This window comes from Phocoena sinus, chromosome X (assembly GCF_008692025.1).
Source record: "Phocoena sinus isolate mPhoSin1 chromosome X, mPhoSin1.pri, whole genome shotgun sequence".
In the NCBI taxonomy this organism is placed as follows: Eukaryota; Metazoa; Chordata; class Mammalia; order Artiodactyla; family Phocoenidae; genus Phocoena; species Phocoena sinus.
In genome coordinates, this window is record NC_045784.1 from 131,044,252 (window position 1) to 131,064,659 (window position 20,408).

The 20,408-nt window shown below is 36.4% G+C and overlaps 1 protein-coding gene across 3 annotated transcripts in view; it reads left to right on the plus strand.

Moving 5' to 3' along the window:
- The window catches only part of BRCC3 (BRCA1/BRCA2-containing complex subunit 3), a 76,944-nt gene that overhangs the window by 49,330 nt on the left and 7,206 nt on the right, over positions 1-20,408 (plus strand). For 2 of the 3 annotated variants that reach the window (XM_032619642.1, XM_032619641.1), the window contains 2 exons: positions 548-622; positions 20,101-20,232. In XM_032619642.1, coding sequence (XP_032475533.1) covers positions 548-622; positions 20,101-20,232 — 207 coding nt within the window. The remainder of the gene's footprint in view (positions 1-547; positions 623-20,100; positions 20,233-20,408) is intronic. The other variant, XM_032619643.1, reaches the window with a different exon arrangement.

A 20,408-nucleotide genomic window follows, 5' to 3' on the forward strand; every position in this document is an offset into this window, starting at 1 on the left:
TTCATATGAATTGAAAAATACGTATATTGTCTCTTGAGTAAAAGTCCCTTATAGCCTTGTTAGAATAAGCTTGTTAAGTTGTGTTATACTGATCCTTATATCCTTCCTCATTGAGAGAGATATGTATAAACCTCCCGTCATAACTAAATTTGTCTATTTCCTATATTTTAGTCAGGGTTAGCCTTATATATTTTGAAGCTGTATTGTTAGTGCATAAAGAATGTATAAAGGTCCATAACTTTTATATTGTCCTGGTATATTTTTCCTTCATAAAATATGAAGTAGCCCTCTTTGTCCCATTTATTTATGCATATATTTATACATGCCTTGAATTCTTTCTTTGTAAAGCATGTTACTATTCCTGTTTGGATTAGGTTCAACTACATATATTAGGAAAAAATAATAAATAAAATTAGTTTAAAGAAGAAAGATTTTTTCTTGGGTAGAAGAAGTCTGGAGATAGGTATTCAAGGGCTCTGCGATACTATCAGGGACCCAGGCTCCTATCTTCTGCTTCACCATCTCGGTGTATGGTTTCCATCCTAAGGTCCCCTCATGGTCCACGAGACTTCTGGAGCTCCAGCCAGCACATCTCCATTGAGGGCCAGAAGGAAGAGGAAAGGTAGGAGGACAAAAATGGGCTGGTCCCAGCTCTGCCAATTTCTAATAAGTGACCTTCCCAGAAAGCCCCAGAAAACAATTCAATTTTTATCTCATTGGCAGAATTTAGTCAAGTGGCCACACCTAAGCTTCCAGGGAGGCCTATCAGATAGCTCTGTCTGCTAAAAATTGGCATTGTTACCAAGGACATTTGGATTAGGACAGCTAGCAACTTCTGCCACTCCCTGTTTGTTGCATGTTGTAGTTCTTGTTAATATCATTTTCCTGTTATAACTTTCTCCATCCCTTTATTCTCAACCTTCCTCAGTTATTTTGTTTCAGGTATGTCTCTTTTAAATAGAATATAGCAAGATCTTGAGTTACTTGGTTTTAAACAATCAGAACATCTGTCTATTAATAGGTGAGTGTAATGCATTCATTTTATTATCATTGCTGGTATATGTGGCAGTATTCCTGCCATTATTTTTTTTCTGCTTTCTTTGTGTCATACTTTCTGTTTAATTCTTTTTACCTCTCCTTCCATTTGTTACTCTGATTGAGTTTTCCATTACCTGTTTTTTCAATTTTAGACATTGTCCTTACTGTCTTGATTCTTTTAGATAATACTCTTAATGTTTCACAACATTGTTTTGAAATAATTTCAGATTTACAGAAAAGTTGCAAGAATAGTACATAGGATTCCTGTGTACCCTTCACCCAGATCCCCCAAATGTCAGAATTTTATCATATTTCTGGATAATTTTTCCTGAACCATTTGAGGATAAGTTACACAAATGATGTCCCTTCAGTGGATATTTCCTAAAGAACAAGGACATTCTCTTACATGACAATAATAAAATAATATCAGGAAATTAAAATTCATATAATACTGTATCTGATCCATAGATGGTATTCTAATTTCATCAGTTTTCCTAATAACATCCCTTACCGTACGAAAAACAAAACAAAAAACCCTTTATCCTGGTCCAGGATGCAGACCAGGTTCACACATTGCACATAATTGTCATGACGTTTTAGTCTCCTTTGATTGGAAACAGTTCCTGTGTCTTTTGTGACCTTAGTATTTTTGAAGACTACAGGCCAGTTATTTTGGAAAAATGTCCCTCGTTTTGGATTTGTTTATGTTTTATCATAATTATATGGAGATTATATACTTTGGCAATAACACCACAAAAGTGATGTTGTGTTCTTCTCAGTGATTTGTTTTAGGAGGCACATGATATCAATTTGTCCCTTCATATGTGATTGCAACTTTGACCATGCCCTTAAGGAAGTGTCTGTGAGGTTTTCCACTATAAATTTTTCCCTTTGAAATTAGTAAGTATCTTGTGGGGAGTTTTAGCATTCATCAATGATCCTTTCCTAATTATTTATTATTAAGATGGTTATCAAAGGCAATGGTCTAATTCCATCATTCCGTCTACATTTACTAGTTAGCATTCTACTCCAGGGAAGGGCTTTTCCTTCTTCCCATTTGTTTATTTTTTCATTCATTTATTTATATTAGTGTGGACACCTGGATTCTTATTTTGCCCATATGTTCTAACCCATTATTGTCATTAGCTACTTTGAGACACATAGTAGGCACACACAGTGGAAGCCCCTCCCATGTTCTATTGACATGTTCCCATCATTTTTTGAGTACTACCTGATTTTCTGGCACAGGAAGATGTTTCAGTTTCATCTCCTCCTTTCCTGCATTCAGCCCTGGGTTCAGCATTTCTTCAAGGATCCCTGGTTCCCTTACTTTTTTTAACAGTTCTATTGAGGTATAATTGACATACAATAAACTACATGTTTAAAGTATACAATTTGATAAGTTTTGACAAATACACACCTATATACACCATCACCACAATCAAGATAATGAACATATCCTTCACCCCTCAAGTTTTCTTTGTGCCCCTTTGTAATTCCTCCCCCTTGCCACTTCATATCCCTTCCTTAACCCCAGGAAACCCTGACCTCCTGTCAATATAGATTACTCTGCATTTTCTAGAAATATATATGTATATATATACATATATATATATATATATAGAATATGTACTCTTTGTTACCTTTCAAACAACAGAATTATTTTGAGATTCATCCAAGTTATAGCATGTATCATTATTTTTATTACAGAGTAGTATTAAATGATATAATTATTACCACAATTTTTTTATCCATTCACCTGTTGATAGACATTTGAGTTACTTGCAGTTTTTGTCTACTACAAATAAAGCTGCTTTGAACATTTGTGTACAAGTCTTTGTATTGGATATATGCTCTCTCTTCCCTTGGAGAAATACCTAGGAGCAGACTGGCTGAATCATATGGTAGGTGTATATTTAACTTTTTAAGAAATTACCAGGGGCTGTTTTCCAAAACAGCCTGCTGGGATTTTTTATTGGGATTATATTGACTCTATTGATCATTTTGGGGAGAATTGACATCTTAAAAATATTGAGTCTTCCAGTCCATGAACATGGTATATCTCTCCATTTATTTAGGTCTTTAATTCTCTCAACAAGTTTTTGTAGTTTTCGGTATACGGGTCTTGCATATCTTTTGTCAGACTTATCCCCACACATTTCATATGTTTAGCCTACTGTTCTATTGTTTTAATTTCATTTTCCTACTGTTCATTGCTGCTATATAAAAATACATTTGATTTTTATATATTGAGTTTGTATCCTACAACTTTGATAGATTCACTTGTTAATTTTAGTAGTTTTTTTGAAGAGTCCATTGGATTACCTACATAGGTCATCATCTGTAAATAGAGGCAGTTTTACTTCTTTCTTTCCAATCTGGATGCTTATGTTTATTTTTGTCACCTTACCACATTCATTGAAACCTCTAATAAGCTGTTGAATACAGTTTAATGACAGTGAGAGCAGTCACGGTAGGCTTGTTCTTGATCTTTGGAGATATCATTCAATTTTTCACCATTAAGTATGATGTTACCTGAAGGTTTTTCATAGATTCTCTCATCAGTTTGAGGAAGTTTCCTTCTATTCCTAGTTTGCTGAGTGTTTTCTATTTCATCAATCATAGATGTTGTATTTTATCAAATGCTTATTCTATAAAAATCTATTTAGATGATCATATAGTTTTTTTTCTTTTTCAGTCTGTTAATATTGATGAATTACACTGATTTTTTGATTGCTAAACCAACCTTGCATTCCTGGAATAAACCCCATGAATAATGATGAATTATCCATTTTATGTATTGCTGGATTTGATTTGCTAAAAATTTATTAAGAATTTTTGCATCTGTATACACAAGGGATATTAGTTTGTGGTTTTCAATTTTGGAAAGTCTTTCTATGGCTTTGGTGTCAGAGAAATGCAGGCTTCAGAAAATGAGTTAGATAGTATAGCCTTCTTTTCAATTTAATGGGAGAGTTTGGGTAGAATTGATATTCTTTCTTCCTTAAGTATTTGGTAGAATTCACCATTCAAGCTTTCTGGGCCTGGAGGCTTCTTTGTGGGAACCTTTTTATTTATTTAATAGATATAGGGCTATTCATGTTATCTATTTCTTCTTGAGTGAGCTTTGGTAATTTGTGTCTTTTAAGGTACTTACTCATTTTATCTAAGTAGTTGAATATACTGGCATAAAGTTGTTCATAATATTTTATCCTTTATTATATGTAAAATCTATAGTAATGTCATCTCTGACTCCTATGTTGGTAATTTGCATCTTCTTTCTCATTTCTATATTGGTAATTTGTGTCTCTTCTGATAAGTCTGGCTAGAGGTGTAACAGTTTTACTGAATATCTCAAAGAATCATCTTTGGTTTCACTCATTTTCTCTCTTTTTCCATTTATGTCAACTCTGATCTGTGTTATTTCCTTCCTTTTGCTTACTTTGAACTTCCTTCAGTCTTCTTTTTCTAGTTTTTTAAAAGGTGGATGGAAGCTGAGATCCATTATTTGAGGCCTATCTTTTCATATAAATGTTGAGCGCTATAAATTTCCTTCTCTACGTACTGTTTTAGTTGTATCCCACAAATTTTGGTATGCTTTCATTTTTATTAAGTTCAAAATACTTTCTAATTTTTCTTTTGACTTCCTCATTGATCCACAAGTATTTAAAAGTATGTTATTTAGTTTCTAAATACTTGGGGTTTTCATGATATCTTTCTGTTATTGATGTTTAATTTAATTCCATTGTGGTCAGAAAAAATACTTTTTGTGGCTTGAATCCTATTAAAATTATTTTAAACGTTTTGTTTAATTATATTTTGTTTATTTAATTTTTATATAAATTTCTTTACTTATTTTTGGCCACACTGGGTCTTCCTTGCTGCACACAGGCTTTCTCTAGTTGCAGTGAGTGGGGGCTACTCTTTGTTGCGGTGCGTGGGCTTCTCATTGTGGTGGCCTCTGTTGTTGCAGAGCATGGGCTCTAGGCATGCGGGCTTCAGTAGTTGTGGCACGTGGGCTCAGTAGTTGCAGCTCATGGGCTCTAGAGCACAGGCTCAGTAGTTGTGGCACCTGGGCTTAGTTGCTCTGCAGCATGTGGGGTCTTCCCGGACCAGGGCTCGAACCCATGTCCCCTGCATTGGCAGGTGGGTTCTTAACCACTGTGCCACCAGGGAAGTCCTAATTTTTAAAATTGAAGTATAATTGACCTACAATACTATGTTAGTTCCAGGTGCACAACACAGTGATTCAATAATTCTATACCTTACAAAACAATCACCACGATAAGTCAAGTTACCATCTGTCACTATACAAAGTTATTATAATATTATTGATTGTGTTCCCCATGCCATACATTGAGAATGTTTTATGACCCAGAATGTGGTCTATATAGGTAACTTTTCTGTGTACACCTGAAAAGGATATGTATTTTGCTGTTGGGTAGAGTATGCTTAGAAATATCAATTAGGTTAAGTTTTTTTTAAGTTAATCAAAATCTCTTTATTGTTTCTCATTTAGAGATATAAAGGGCAAAACCAATAAAAATAAAGACATTTACTCAACTTAACAGCTGGTATGCAGTCTGAGATTGTATAGCACTAATTACTCAGAAGGCTGCCTAAGATAGTAATTGCCCTTTTCTCTTCAATACTGATTTTTTTCCCTTCCAATTCATCCCTTAAATATTTCCAGTACAGATTTTTCCCTCCCCAGCTCATTCCTTAAATATAGTTTACTCTGTGGTAATAAGAAGACTTAGCAGACTGGAATACACATTTTGTGAAAAATAAAGGAAGAGAAAAGCTTTGCCCTTAAGACATTTTTTGTTGTTGTTGTTAAAATACAACACATACACAGGTGACAGAATGCCAGCAAATATACAGGTGCAAATGTGAACATTGTGCTCATTTCTTAGGCACAAGGAAAAAGAAAAGAGTGGAAATTTTATTTTAAACCAAGCTAGAATGTTTCTTTTTTTAATCTCATGCTTTATATTTTTGTTTTTACTAATAATTTTTCTATAAGAATGAGTTTTTAAAACTTCATGTATACAACAAACCTAGGTACAACAATACCTATGTAGTATTCTTGCCAAACCTGGGTGTAATAATAAAATATTCAAATCCAAAATGTGGCACATTCTACAAGATGACTGGCCTGAACCTTGAAAAAAATCAATGACTAGGAATAAGGAGACTCATATAAATCAAGATGTTTTATAATGTAGTTCAAGTCTTTACTTTTACTGGCATTTGTGTGCACTGTTCTATCAATTTTTGAAGGAAGGGTATTGACATCTCTATAATTGTAGATTTGTCTATTTTTCTCATGATTCTATCAGTTTTTTATTTATAGCTTCTGAAGCTCTGTTATTGTGTGTCTACATGTTTAGGACTGTTATGTTTTTTTTTTTTTTTTTTTTTTTTTTTTTTTTTGCGGTACGCGGGCCTCTCCCTGTTGTGGCCTCTCCAGTTGCAGAGCACAGGCTCCGCACGCGCAGGCTCAGCGGCCATGGCTCACGGGCCCAGCCGCTCCGCGGCATGTGGGATCTTCCCGGACTGGGGCACGAACCCGCGTCCCCTGCATCGGCAGGCGGACTCTCAACCACTGCGCCACCAGGGAAGCCCCTGTTATGTATTTTTTATGGGTTTTTTTTGTTTTTTTTTTTTGAGGTACGCGGGCCTCTCACTGTTGTGGCCTCTCCCGTTGCGGAGCACAGGCTCCGGACGCGCAGGCTCAGCGGCCATGGCTCATGGGCCCAGCCGCTCCATGACATGTGAGATCTTCCCAGACTGGGGCACGAACCCTGGTGTCCCCTGCATCGGCAGGCGGACTCTCAACCACTGTGCCACCAGGGAAGCCCTATGTATTTTTTATGAATTAACCTTTTTATCATTAGGAAATTATCTTCATCTCTGTTAATATTCTTCTCTCTGAAATTAACTTTGATATTAGTATAACCACACTTACTCTCTTTTGAGTTTTGTTAGCATGTTGTATCTTTTAACTTATTTGTGTCTTTAAATTTAAAGTGTGATTTTTGTAGTTAGCATATAGTTGGGTCTAGGAATTATCCAATCTGACAATCTCTGCCATTTAATTGACATATTTGGATCCTTTACATTTAATGTGATTATTAATGAGGTTAGGTTTAAAATCTACCATCTTGCTTCTATTGTCTTCGTTTTCTATATTTGTCTCATCTAATTTCTGTTCACTTTTTTCTCTTTCTTATGCCTTCTTTTGGATTGAGTGATTTTTATGATTTAATTTTACCTCCTTTGTAGGTTTATTAGCGATAATCTTTTGTTATATTACTTTAGTAGGCTTTCTCAACATTGTCACTATTGACATCATAGGCCAGACAACTGTAGTAGCAAGGAGAAGTCCTGTGCATTGTAGGATATTAAGCAGCATCTGTGGCCTCCACCCACTAGATGCCAGTAGCGCTTCCTTAGTTGTGACAGTCAAAAATGTCTCCAGACAGTGCCAAATGTTCCCTGAAGGGTGTAATCACACCTGGTTGAAAAGCACTGGTGTGTGTGTGTGTGTATATATATATATATATATATATATGTATGTATGTGTTTTTTTACTTATCACAGTTTGCCTTGAAGTAATATTATACTAGTTCACATGCAGTATTAAGAACCTTGCACCACGGTACTTCCATTTCTCTCCTCCTGGTTTTTGTGCTAATACTGTCATACATTTTACTTGTGTGTATGCTATAAACCCATAGTATGTTGTTATTAGTTTTACTTTAAATAGTTGATTATCTTTCCAAGCAACTTAAATTAAGAAAAAAATGTCTGTATTTACCCAGTTTCCAGTGCTCTTCATTTCTTTGTTTCCATCTGGCATCATTTTCTTTCTTCTTGAAGAATGTCATTTAATATTTCTGATAATGCAAGTCTTCTGGCAATATATTCTTTCAACTTTTATATGTCTGAAAAACGTCTTTACTTCAACTCCAGTTTTAAAACATGTTTTTGATGGGTAAAGAACTGTAGGTTGACTTTTTTTTCTTTCAGAACTATAAAGATATTTCTCCACTGTCCAACAAGAAAGTGACTATCATCTTTACCTTTTTCCTGTCTACTTAATTTGTCTTCTTTTCCTGATTTCTTTTTTTTAATTGGGGTATAGTTGTTTTACAATGTTGTGTTAGTTTCTACTGTACAATGGAGTTCCCTGTGCTATACAGCAGATGATCATCTATTTTATACATATTAGTGTATATATGTTAATCCCAATCTCCCAATTCATCCCAGACCCCCCTTTCCCCCTTTGGTGTCCATACTTTTGTTCTCTATATCTGTGTCTCTGTTTCTGCCTTGGAAACTGGTTCATCAGTACTATTTTTCTAGATTCCACAAATATTCATTAATATACAACATTTGTTCTCTCTGATTTCACTCTGTATGACAGTCTCCAGGTCCATCCACGTCCCTACAAGTGACCCAATTTCTTTCCTTTTTATGGCTGAGTAATATTCCATTGTATATATGTACCACCACATCTTCTTTATCCATTCGTCTGTGGATGGACATTTAGGTTGCTTCCATGACCTGGCTATTGTAAACAGTGCTGCAATGAACACTGGGGTGCATGTGTCTTTTTGAATTATGGTTTTCTCTGGGTATATACCCCGTAGTGGGATTGCTGGGTTGTAGGGTAGTTCTATTTTTAGTTTTTTAAGGAACCTGCATACTGTTCTCCATAGTGGCTGTATCAATTTACATTCCCACCAACAGTGTAGGAGGGTTCCCTTTTCTCCACACCCTCTCCAGCATTTATTGTTTGTAGATTTTTTGATGATGCCCATTCTAACTGGTGTGAGGTGATACCTCATTGTAGTTTTGATTTGCATTTCTTTAATAATTCCTGATTTCTTTTAAGATTCTCTTTATCACTGGTTTAAAACTATTTGATTATAGTGTACCATGGTGTAATTGTTTTCATGTGTCCTGTGCTTGGGTTTCATTGAGCTTCTTAGACCTGTGGATTTACATTTTTCATCAAATTTAGGAAAATTTCATCAGAAATTTAGAAAAATCTAAGCCATTATTTCTACAAAATGTTTTCTGTTCTACTTCTCTTCTTTGGATAGTCCAATTACACATACATTTGGCTACTTGATATTGTCTCATGATTCGTTGCTTTTAATCATTTTTTTGATAGAAAATAAATCTGTGATTTATTTTGTAGAGTCTCAACTGCTGTGTCTTCAAGTTCACTGATCTTTTTTCTGTAATGTTTAATTTTCTGTTAACCCTATCCAGTGTACTTTTTATCTCATGTGTTGTAATTTTCATTTCCAGAAGTCTGACTTGGGTCTTTATTTCTTTCTGTCTCTACTTAACATGTTAATCTTTGCTCTAGCTTCTTGAAAATATAGAATAGTTATAATATCTGTTTTAATGTATGTGTTTGCTAATTACTGTTGCTAGATATGCATCATTTCTGGGTCAATTTCATTTGATTTTCTCTCCTCATTATGGGTTGGATTTTTCTGCTGCTTTGCGTGCCTGGCAACTTTTGATTGAATGCAGACATTTTGAATTTTACCTTATTGGGTGTTAGATATATTTATATTCCTAAAAATATTCTTGAGCTTTGCTTTGAGATACTGTTAATAGAAATAGTTTGATCCTTTTGGGTCTTGCTTTTAAGCTTTATTAGGCAAAAACAATGCAGTCTTTAATGTAAGGTTCATTTTCTCTAGTCCTGAGGCTAGACCCTTTTTAGTACTCTGTTGTCTTCTGAATTATGAGATTTCCCATTAAGGCTTTTGGGGACAGGCAGTATTTCTGGCCCTGGATATACTTTGAGGATAGTTCCCTTTAATCCTTCTGGGTTATTGTTCCCCTGGCCTTATGTAGTTTCCTCACATATGTGCTCTGATCACTACTCAACTGAACACTTGAAGGTGACCCTCTAAAGATCTCTGGAATTCTCTTTGCTGCTTTCTCCTCCACAGTCCTTTGCCCTGCAAAATCAAGCCTCCTTGGCTCTCCCAGAGCCTCAGCTCTCTCTTCTCAACTCAAGGAGACCTTCAAGCTCTAGATGGGGTTCCCTTTCCTTTGCTGCAGCCTGGAAACTTTCTTCATGTAGTAAGCTGAGACTCATCTTGCTTCTCATCTCCCAGGTTTCACTGTCCTTCACTGCCTGTTTTCCAAGGTCTTGTGAGTCATTGTTTCACTTTTTTATTCTTCTTTTTACACTTTTTTAGTTGTTTCAAGAAGGGGGTAAGTCTGGTCCCCATCCCTCCATCTTAGCCTGTACTGTGGTTCTTTTAAGTTAACAATGCTATTTAGAAACCAAGGTCTGGGTGCTAGGTATACTCATTACTCTTAGTGTCATTGCTTCTAGAATCTCTCAGTAGATAGAGCTAGGAAGAAGTATGTATGTGTGCATATTCATGTACACACACACACACACACCCCATGAGTTCAAACCAATAACTCCAATCCTTTCCCACATCTTAGGGTTCATTCTAGTATTCTCCCTTTCTATACTTACAACTCTCTTCTCTGACCTAGAGAAACTTTGTTCCTGCTATCCATAATATGTTAACTTATTGCTCAATCCTAGAATATACGGAAAGTAGTTTCAGAATTGCTAACCTATACAAACTGCTGTGGACTCAATGTCTGTGGCCCCCCACCTACCCCCAAATTCATATGTTGTATAGAAGCCCTAATCCCTAATGTGATGGTATTTGGAGGTGGAGCATTTGGAAGATAATTAGGTCATGAGGGTGGAGCCCTCATGAATGGGATTACTGCCCTTTTAAGAAGAGACACAAGAGATGATCACTCTCTCCACCATGTGTGGACACAGCAAGAAGGTATCTAAAAACCAGAAAGAGTGCCTTTACCAAAAACCAAATCAGCTGGCACCTTGATCTTGCACTTCCTAGCCTCCAGGACTATGAGAAATAAGATCCTGTTGTTGAAGCCACCCAGTCTCTGGTATTTTTGTTGTAGCAACCTGAACCAAGTACTAACCTACTAACTGAAGATTGAAATTTGTTTGAAGTTCTTTATGTCTTCTTGCTGAGAGTACATACTCAGATGTGTTCAAAAGTTACTTGAGTTTTGTCTTTTTGCCCTCCACCGCTTCCCTGTGGTTATTATTATTCTTTTGAAAGAGAGGGCTTTTTCCTGGTTATTTTCCATTTTAGAATTTTTTAAACCCATACATTTTTTTCCCTTTGGGGTATGTGAAATATCAACATGGTTCTAAAAGTCAAAAGTCAGAACTATATAGTTTAGAGTTTATTTTGTGTATCATGAGATGTGGATCTGATTTTATGTCTTTCTAAATGGCTATCCACTTGTCCCAAAACCGCTTACTAAAAAGCTATTCTTTACCCCAGTTATTTTAGATGCTTCCTTTTATCACATTCAATAATTCCCTATTTGTTTAGATCAATTTCTAGACTTTCTGTTCTGTCTGGCTGTCTATTTGTGTATCGGCACATAATTATTGTATGTTTTACTGTCTGCTACAGCCAGTCCTCATTAAGTTTTCTTTCTCTGTGTTTCCCTATTCTTACATGTTTAGTTTTCCATGTGAACTTTACTGTCAACTTGGCTAGCTCCAGCAAAAAATTTTGGTATTGTTATTGTGATTGTGTTAAATTTATAAATTAATTTATAATGAATCTTTATGATGTTTGCATCATCCCTTTTAAGAACACTGGATGTCTTTCCATTTGCTGTAGTCTACTTTTGTGTCTTTCAAGAAAGTGTTAAGTTTTTCTCATATAGATTTTGTGCATGTTTTGTTTAGGTTTATTCCTATTTTACCTTCCTTTTTTAAAATTCAAAATCACTTCATTTCTTAAAATTCTGTACAAATGGGAAGAGAATAATGTGATTGGTCCTTTACCATCATATTCACAATGAGAGAATTGTATAAATTTGAATAAAAATTATCTTGCAGAAAGCAGAGCAAGCTCATTATCAAATCATTTATATAACTAATACAATGTTTAAATCAACTGAATGTTTACAATAGCCATCTTTTTATGACATAATTTCTCTAAAACCTATCTCACAATTTTGAAAGAATAAGCCATATAAATGAGTGTCACAGGAAAGTAAACAAACTAGCTTGTTAGAGCTAGCAGAGTTCTCACCTTCTCCCCCTGAAAGTCTGTGACTTAGGGAGTAATGGAACTACAAGTCTCTTTGGTGTTTCACATGTAGCCAGAAAGCACTTTGCTAATCAGAAGCTTTCATTTACTGTTAGAAAACTCATGTACCTGACCTTATTTTTTCTTTCCAAAGAATGGCTAATAAGCTTTACTTCTGCAACTCTAGGGAATATTTTGTCACCAAAAGTTAGGGAAGGTTTGACCTGAGTATATTGGAAGATGTGGAGGAAGAAACGTGAGTTAGACCATTCATTCTCAAACTTGGCTGAATATTGGAATCACTTAAGCAGTTTAAAAACTATACCTAGCCAATCTGAAAAGGCTATCTAGTGTATGATTCCAACAAAATGACATGCTGTAAAAGGAAAGACAGTAAAAGGATCAGTGGTTCCCAGGGGTTTGACAGGAGGGAGGGATGAATAGGCAGAGCTTAGAGAATTTTTAGGGCAGTGAAATTATTCTGTGTGGGTCCCTCCTCCAGAGATGGTGATTTTTATAATGGGGTAAAGGTTGAGGCCTGAGTGTCAGGACTTACAAAAGAGAGATCTTTAATGTTCTCACCACAAAAAAAGAAGTGGAAATTATGTGACCTGATGGAGGCTTAGCTATTACTATGGTAGCAATCATTTTGCTATATGTAAGTATCAAATCAACACGTTGTACACCTTAAACTTACACAATTTATATGTCAATTATATCTCAAAAAAGCTGGAAAAAAGAATAGGGGAAAATAAATTTAAAAGTTAGTTACACAACTAATTCGTTGCAGCTGTGATAAGTGCTGTAAGGTAATCAGGGAAGTCTTTGCTGAAGAAAGCATTCTTAAGCTGGCTTCTGAGGGGTGAGTAGAAATTAGTCAAGTAAAAATAGGGAGAAACCCCAGGCAGAGGAAACAGCATGTTGGAAGGCCTGACAGGGGAGGAGGTTGTGTGTTCTAACACAGTGGTTCTCAAACTTTGCTGCACATGGGATTCTTTGTTTGCATTTTGAATGGTTTTTTTTTTCCATTGTGACTCTTTTTATTGTTTGTATATTTGAAGGCTATTATACCTGTATTAACGTTTTTACCTTCCAGAATGATTTTATTCCTTGCATTAATTTTACCTTTGATTCTCTAGCACTTTCCAGATAAATATTATGTCTTATCCATAAATAGAAATAGTTTTACTTCTCCAGTTCCTGTGCCTCTAATTGATTTCTTATGTGTAAGTGCATTGCCTAGTATCTCCTTTATATTTAAATAACAGTGGAAAATAGTAGGCAGTCTTAACTTTGTTTCTGATCCTTGTGAAATTCCTGTAGCATTTCACTATTAAGTAAGGTTGTATTCAGGACTAAGGTATACATACTTTTTCCTATTAAGAAAATATCCATAAATCCATAATTACCTCTTTTGTTCTGTGTTTAATCAGGAATGACTGTTGAATTTTGTTAATTTTTCAGGACCTATGAACATAATTTTTTCTTTAGATCTATTAATATGATGTATTATATTAATAGATTTCCAACTATTGAACCAAGCTTGCCTTCCTGGAAAAACATCCTACTGGGTTTTCTTAATATGATATTGGGCTATTTTTGCTAATATTTAGTACTTTGGCATCAACAGTCATAAGTGATAACTTTTTGGAATTTTTTTGTATTGTTTTTATCAGGTTTAGGTTTCCATATTATACTTGATTCATAAGAGTTGTTTGAAGTTTTCTTTCATTTTCTAGGCTCTGGTACAATGTATGTAACATTGGGGACAATGTATTCTTTGACAATTCCTCTATGAAAGCAATAGGGCCTTTTATTTGGGGGGCAGGGGATAGTTCCTTGATGTATTCTTCTGTTTCTTTTATGGTAATTGATCTATTTATGCTTTTTTTTCCTAATGAGGTCAATTTTGGTAAACTGCATTTTCTTAAGAAATTATCCATTTTGTCTCATTTTCAAATTTATTTGCATAGAGATCTATCTGCCAGAGAGTCTCTTATGGTATTTTAAATCTCTTCTATTTCCACAGTTATCTCCCCCTAGTCATTTCGTATTTTGTATATTTGTGCTTTGTCCCTTTCCCGCCTTGATTATGTTAGCTAGTAGTGTATTTTGTTAATTTCCCCAAAGACAATTATTTTTATTAATTTGATTGTTTTTTCCTACTCCCACCCTCATTAATTTTTATTTTATCTTTCATTATTTCCTTCCTTATGTTTTATTTTGGTTATTTTCTTGTGCTTTATCTTAGCATTTGGAGTTTGGAATTCATTTAATATATTTTTTGTCTTTTATTTTTATTGATATAAGTGCTTAAGGCTATGAATTTCTGCTGATCTCTGCTTTATATTTCATAGATGCTAGGATAGTAGCAGTCTTTTCACTTTCAATATTTTTTAAAAAGTCGTTTAATTTTGGTTTCCATTTCACCCACCCATTGTGTTCCTGTCTTCCTTCCCTTCTATCTGGTATCTATGCTGTAGCTTTTCCGAAATGGTCCTGCTCCATAACATCCTCAGAAAAGAAACAGAAAACAAACCTGAAGCCCTTCATAGTTGGCCTGTTTCTCCAGCCATTGCCTGGCTAATACTCGTTTTTGAAGACTAAGCTCAACTTTAGGAATTCTTCTCTGATACCCCTCAACCTCCAATACCAACCCAGTTAGTACTCCTTCTGAGAACTAAATAGAATCCTATATTTCCTTTGTCATAATACTTGTAACAGTATATTTTAATATTTTGTCTCTCTATTAACATTGTAAGATTCTTGAAACAAATGCTTCCCTTTTATCACTGTATCCCTGGTGCTCAATAAATAATTGTTGAATATTCCTTCAGCTATAGACTTCAAAACTAGTATTCTGACCTGTGAGTTCTAGCAAACTCTAGAGCTTCTTCATTACCTTAGTTTGGTTTGTTGATTTTAGCTTTTCAGTTGAAGTATAACACACATACAGAAGAGCACACTAATTATGTGTCCAGCTCAATCAGCTTTCATAAACATACCCACACAACCTCAACACAGATCACCACCTCCATGAATTTTCACAAAGTGAAATGTGTCTATGAAACTGCAGCACATATCAAGAAATGAAACTTACTATCCTTCCAGAAGCCCCCATTGTGGCTTCTCCCAATTGATTATGGTATAGCATCCAGACTATGTAAAGAACTCTTACGCTAAACAATAAAAAGACAAGCAACTCAATTTAAAAATGGGCATTCAACATGGAACTGGAAGCAATTAGGCAAGAAAAAGAAATAAAAAGCATCCAAATTGGAAAGGAGGAAGTAAAATTATCTCTGTTTACAGATGACATAATCTTATACATAGAAAGCCCCAAAGACTCCACTAAAAAAAACTACTGGAACGAATGAATTCAGCAAAGTTCCAGGATACTAAATCAGTGCCAAAAAATCAGTTGTGTTTGTACACACTAACAATGAACAATCCAAAAAGGAAATTAAGAGGACAATCCATTTACAATAGCATCAAAATGAATAAAATACTTAGGAATAAACCTAGCCAAAAAGTGAAAGACTTGTACAGTGAAAACTGCAAAGTGCTGCTGAAAGAAATAAAAGAAGACACAAATAAATAGACATCCCATGTACATGGACTGAATAACTTAATATTGTTAAGATGTCAATACTACTCAAAGCGATTTACATAATTAATGCAGTCCATATCAAAATCCCAACAGCGTTGTGTTTTGTTTGTCTACAGAAATAGAAAAATCTATCCTAAAATTCATGTGGAATCTCAAGGGACCCTGAATAGCCAAAACAATTTTGAAAAAGAAGAACAAAATTGGAAGTCTCACACTTCCTCATTTCAAAGCTTACTAAAAAGCCACAGTAATCAAAACAGTGTGGTACTAGCATAAAAACGGACATTAAAACCGGTGGAGCAGAATGAGTCCCAAATTAAACTCTGACATATGTAGTCAAATGATCTTTGACCAAGGTTCCAAAACAATTGATGGGAAAAGGACATTCTCTTCAATAAATGATGCTAGGAAAACTGGATGGTCACATGCAAAAGAATAAAGTTGGGCCCTTACCTTACACAATATGCAAAAACTAACTCAAAGTGGAATAAAAACCTAAATGTAAGACCTAAAACTATAAAAGTCACAGAAGAAAATGGAAAAGCTCATGAGATCGAATTTGGCAATGACTTCTCGGATATTACACCAAAAGCACAGGCAACAAAAGCAAAAATAGACAAATGCACTACATTAAACTTAAAAACTTTTTGATCATCAAAGGAAATAATTAACAGAGTGAAAAGGCAGCCTACATCATGGGAGAAAATATCTGCCCATTATACATCTGATAAGGAGTTAATAGCCAGAATATAAAGAGAATTCCTACAACTCAACAACAAAATAACCCAATTTAAAAATGGGCAAAGGACTTTAGCAGACATTTCTCCAAAGAAGATACACAAATGGCCAGCAAACATGAGAAGATGCTCAACATCACTAATCATTAAAAATATGCAAATCAAAACCACAGTGAGATATCAATTCACACCCACTAGGATGGCCATTATCAAAAACACAGAAAAGAACAAATGTTTGGTAAGCATGTGAAGAAGTTGGAACCCTTGTGCCCTGGGAATGTAAAATGGTGTAGTCTGTATGGAAAACAATACGGAGGTTCCTCAGAAAATTAAAACTAAAATTACCATATGATCCAGCAATCTCTATGTATATCCAACAGAATTGAGAACAGGATCTCAAAGAGATTTGCACACCCATGTTTATTACAGCATTATTCACAATAGCCAAGATGTGGAAACAACCTAAATGTACTTCATTTTGGGGGGAGCTATTTTGAGTGGCATTTTTAAAAAGCTTTCATTTACAAGTGTTCATTGCTGGAATATAGAAACAGAACTGATTTGTGTGTCTGTGTTAATCTTGTACTTTATGACCTTGCTAACCTCATATAGACAATCATGTTGTGTGCAAATAGAAGGAACACATACAGGATTTGTATGTTGAATAATTCAGAACTCATGAATAAAATCAAAGATCTAAATAAATGGAGAGGGGCTTCCCTGGTGGCGCAGTGGTTAAGAATCCGCCTGCCAATGCAGGGGACACGGGTTTGAGCCCTGGTCCAGGAAGATCCCTCATGCCACAGAGCAACTAAACCCGTGCGCCACAACTACTGAGCCTGCACTCTAGAGCCCGTGAGCCACAACTACTGAAGCCCGCACGCCTAGAGCCCGTGCTCCGCAACAAGAGAAGCCACTGCAACGAGAAGCCCGCGCACGGCAGCAAAGCATAGCCCCTGCTTGTCGCAACTAGAGAAAGGCCACGTGCAGCAATGAAGGGCCGGTGCACCCAAAAATGTAAAATAAAATAAATAAGAAATAAAAAATAAGTAAATAAATGGAGAGACATGTCATGTTCATGGATTAGGTCAGAGTAGCAAATATGTCAACTCTCCCCAAATCTATAGATTTAATAGCAATCAAATTCCCAGCAGAATTTTTTGAGGGACTAGATTCTAAAATTTTATGAAATGGCAAAAGAACCTTAATAGCCAAAAAGATCTGGGGAGGGCTTCCCTGGTGGTGCAGTGGTTGAGAGTCCGCCTGCTGATGCAGGGGACATGGGTTCGTGCCCCGGTCCGGGAGGATCCCACATGCCGTGGAGCGGCTGGGCCCGTGAGCCGTGGCTGCTGAGCCTGCGCGTCCGGAGCCTGTGCTCCACAATGGGAGAGGCCACAACAGTGAGAGGCCCGCGTACCGCAAAAAAAAAAAAAAAAAAAAAGATCTGGGGAAACAAGAATAAATTGGGAGGAATCACATTACCAGATACTGAGTTGCTATTAAGCTATAATGATCAAGACAGGTGGTACTGGTGAAAGGATCAGAGTTCAATAGAACAGAAGAGAGATTACAGAAATATACCCTCTTTTATAAAGACACTTTTATAAAGATCCCATTCATGAGGGCTCCAACCTCATTACCTGATCACCTCGCAAATGCACAGATGGAGACAGAGATAGGAGTTATGCTGCCACAAGCAAAGAATCTCCACAAGCCACGAGAATCTGCAAGTGGCAAGGCACGATTTCCCCTGTAGAGCTTTCAGATGTGGGGCCCTGATGACACCTGCAACCTTGCTGAATTTATTAGTTCTAATCGGTTTTGGGGGGGTTGGAGGAGTATTTTGGGTTTTCTATCTATAAGATTAAGTCATCTGCAAACAGATAATTTTACTTCATCCTTTCCAATTTAGATACCTTTGTTTTACTTGCCTAATTTCTTTGGCTAGGACTTCTAATATTATTTTGAATAGAAGTGGTGAGGGGGCCAGACACATTCTGCTGGGTGGGAAAGAGAGAGGAGGGAGCTAGATCTTATGCTGATATACCACCATGTGCCAATGAGGTCACACAGTGCCAGGGACCCTCAACCTGGTTGCTCCACTGAACCCACTGTTAGGTGGATTTGGGGTGAGAAGTATTTAGAGGTAGATTGGTTGACCTCACTCTAGCATGAAAATGGAAGTATTTGTAAATTACTTACCTATTTCCCTCCAGGGGAGAAAATGGGAAGTGAGGGCCACTGGTGAACACTGAGTTAGAACAAGTGAGTATTTATATGAGTAATCCCTTCCACATAATGAATCTGATGGAGTCACTGAAGAGTCTACATTTCCTCTTCCCCAGGCTTTGTGATTAATGTGTTCAACCTCACTGGCAACTTTTTGACTGAAAACAGTATTAATTAGCTATTTCCCTTTTCTGGGGAATGAGCATAAGGACCTTGCACCCCCAAGGCTTCTGTTAAGTTTACAAAGTGGCCTCAGATTTTCTATGAGAATATTGGCTCTGCAAATGTATGTACTTCCAATTTGCTCCCCACATGAGCTCAGTTTGAACTCTGCCCCCTTTGGAGTTGAGTTACTAAATAAGTAACAGGAATATTTAATCTTTGAAGCATACTGTGTCCCAAAATTTCTATTAAAACTATAGAAAACTTCTGATTATGACAAGTCAGTATTCAAAACTTACCAACTTCTTGGTATATATCCAAAGGAAATGAAATCAGTGTCTCAAAATGATATCTGTGCTCCCATGTTCATCACATTCCTTGTTATTCACAAGGAATGAAAACCTAAATGTCTGTCCGTGGATGAATGGATAAAGAAAATGTGGTATGTGTATACGTATGTATATATACATACCATTTGCAAAAACATGGATCAACCTGGACATTATGCTGAGTGAAATAAGCCCAAGAAAGACAAATAATGCAATGTGTGCTCTCACTTATATGTGGAATCTAAGAGTCAAACTAATAGACCCAGAGAGTAGAATGGTGGTGCTGTGGCACAGGGGGTAGAGGGGAGAATGAGGAAGTATTGGTCTAAGGCAATGCCCCCCAAGCTTTTTGGCATCAGGAACCGGTTTCATGGAAGACAATTTTTCCACAGGTGTGGACGGAGGGGGGATGGTTCAGGCAGGAATGTGAGCATTGGGGAGCAACGGGGAGTGGCAGATGAAGCTTCCTTCACTCGTCCACCACTCACCTCCTCCTCCACAGATCGGTACTGGTCCACGGCCCGGGGGTTGGGGACCCCTGGTCTAAGGGTACAAAGTTTTAGGATAAATGAGTTCTGGCGATTTGATGTACAACTTGGTGATTTTGTACTTGAAATTTGTTAAAAAGGTAGATCTTAAATGTTAAATCGCCACAAAAAATGGTAATTATGTGAGGTGATGGATATGTTAATTAGCTTGAGTGTGGTGATCATTTCTGAATGTGTATATATATCGTAATATCAATTTGTGCACCTTAAATATATACGTATAATTCCTATTTGTCAATTATACCTCAGTAAAGCTGGAAACAAACAAACAAAAACTGACCTGAACTGACTGTCTTACAGGTATGAGAGAATTGAAATTCCAATTCATATTGTACCTCATGTAACCATTGGGAAAGTGTGCCTTGAGTCAGCAGTTGAGCTGCCCAAGATCCTGTGCCAAGAGGAGCAGGATGCATATAGGAGGATCCACAGGTAGAGAGCCTCACTGCTCCTCTTCCCAATTCTCGGGCCTGGTCCCTGTTCTCCTCTCCTGTCCTTTCATCTTTAGTAGCTCAAGCTGTGAGCCCCCTTTCCTTTCCGCTCTCTGTGAGAAAGTCATCACATGTCTCACCCTGTATGATAACAATCTCTTTAACACTTGTTTCTCT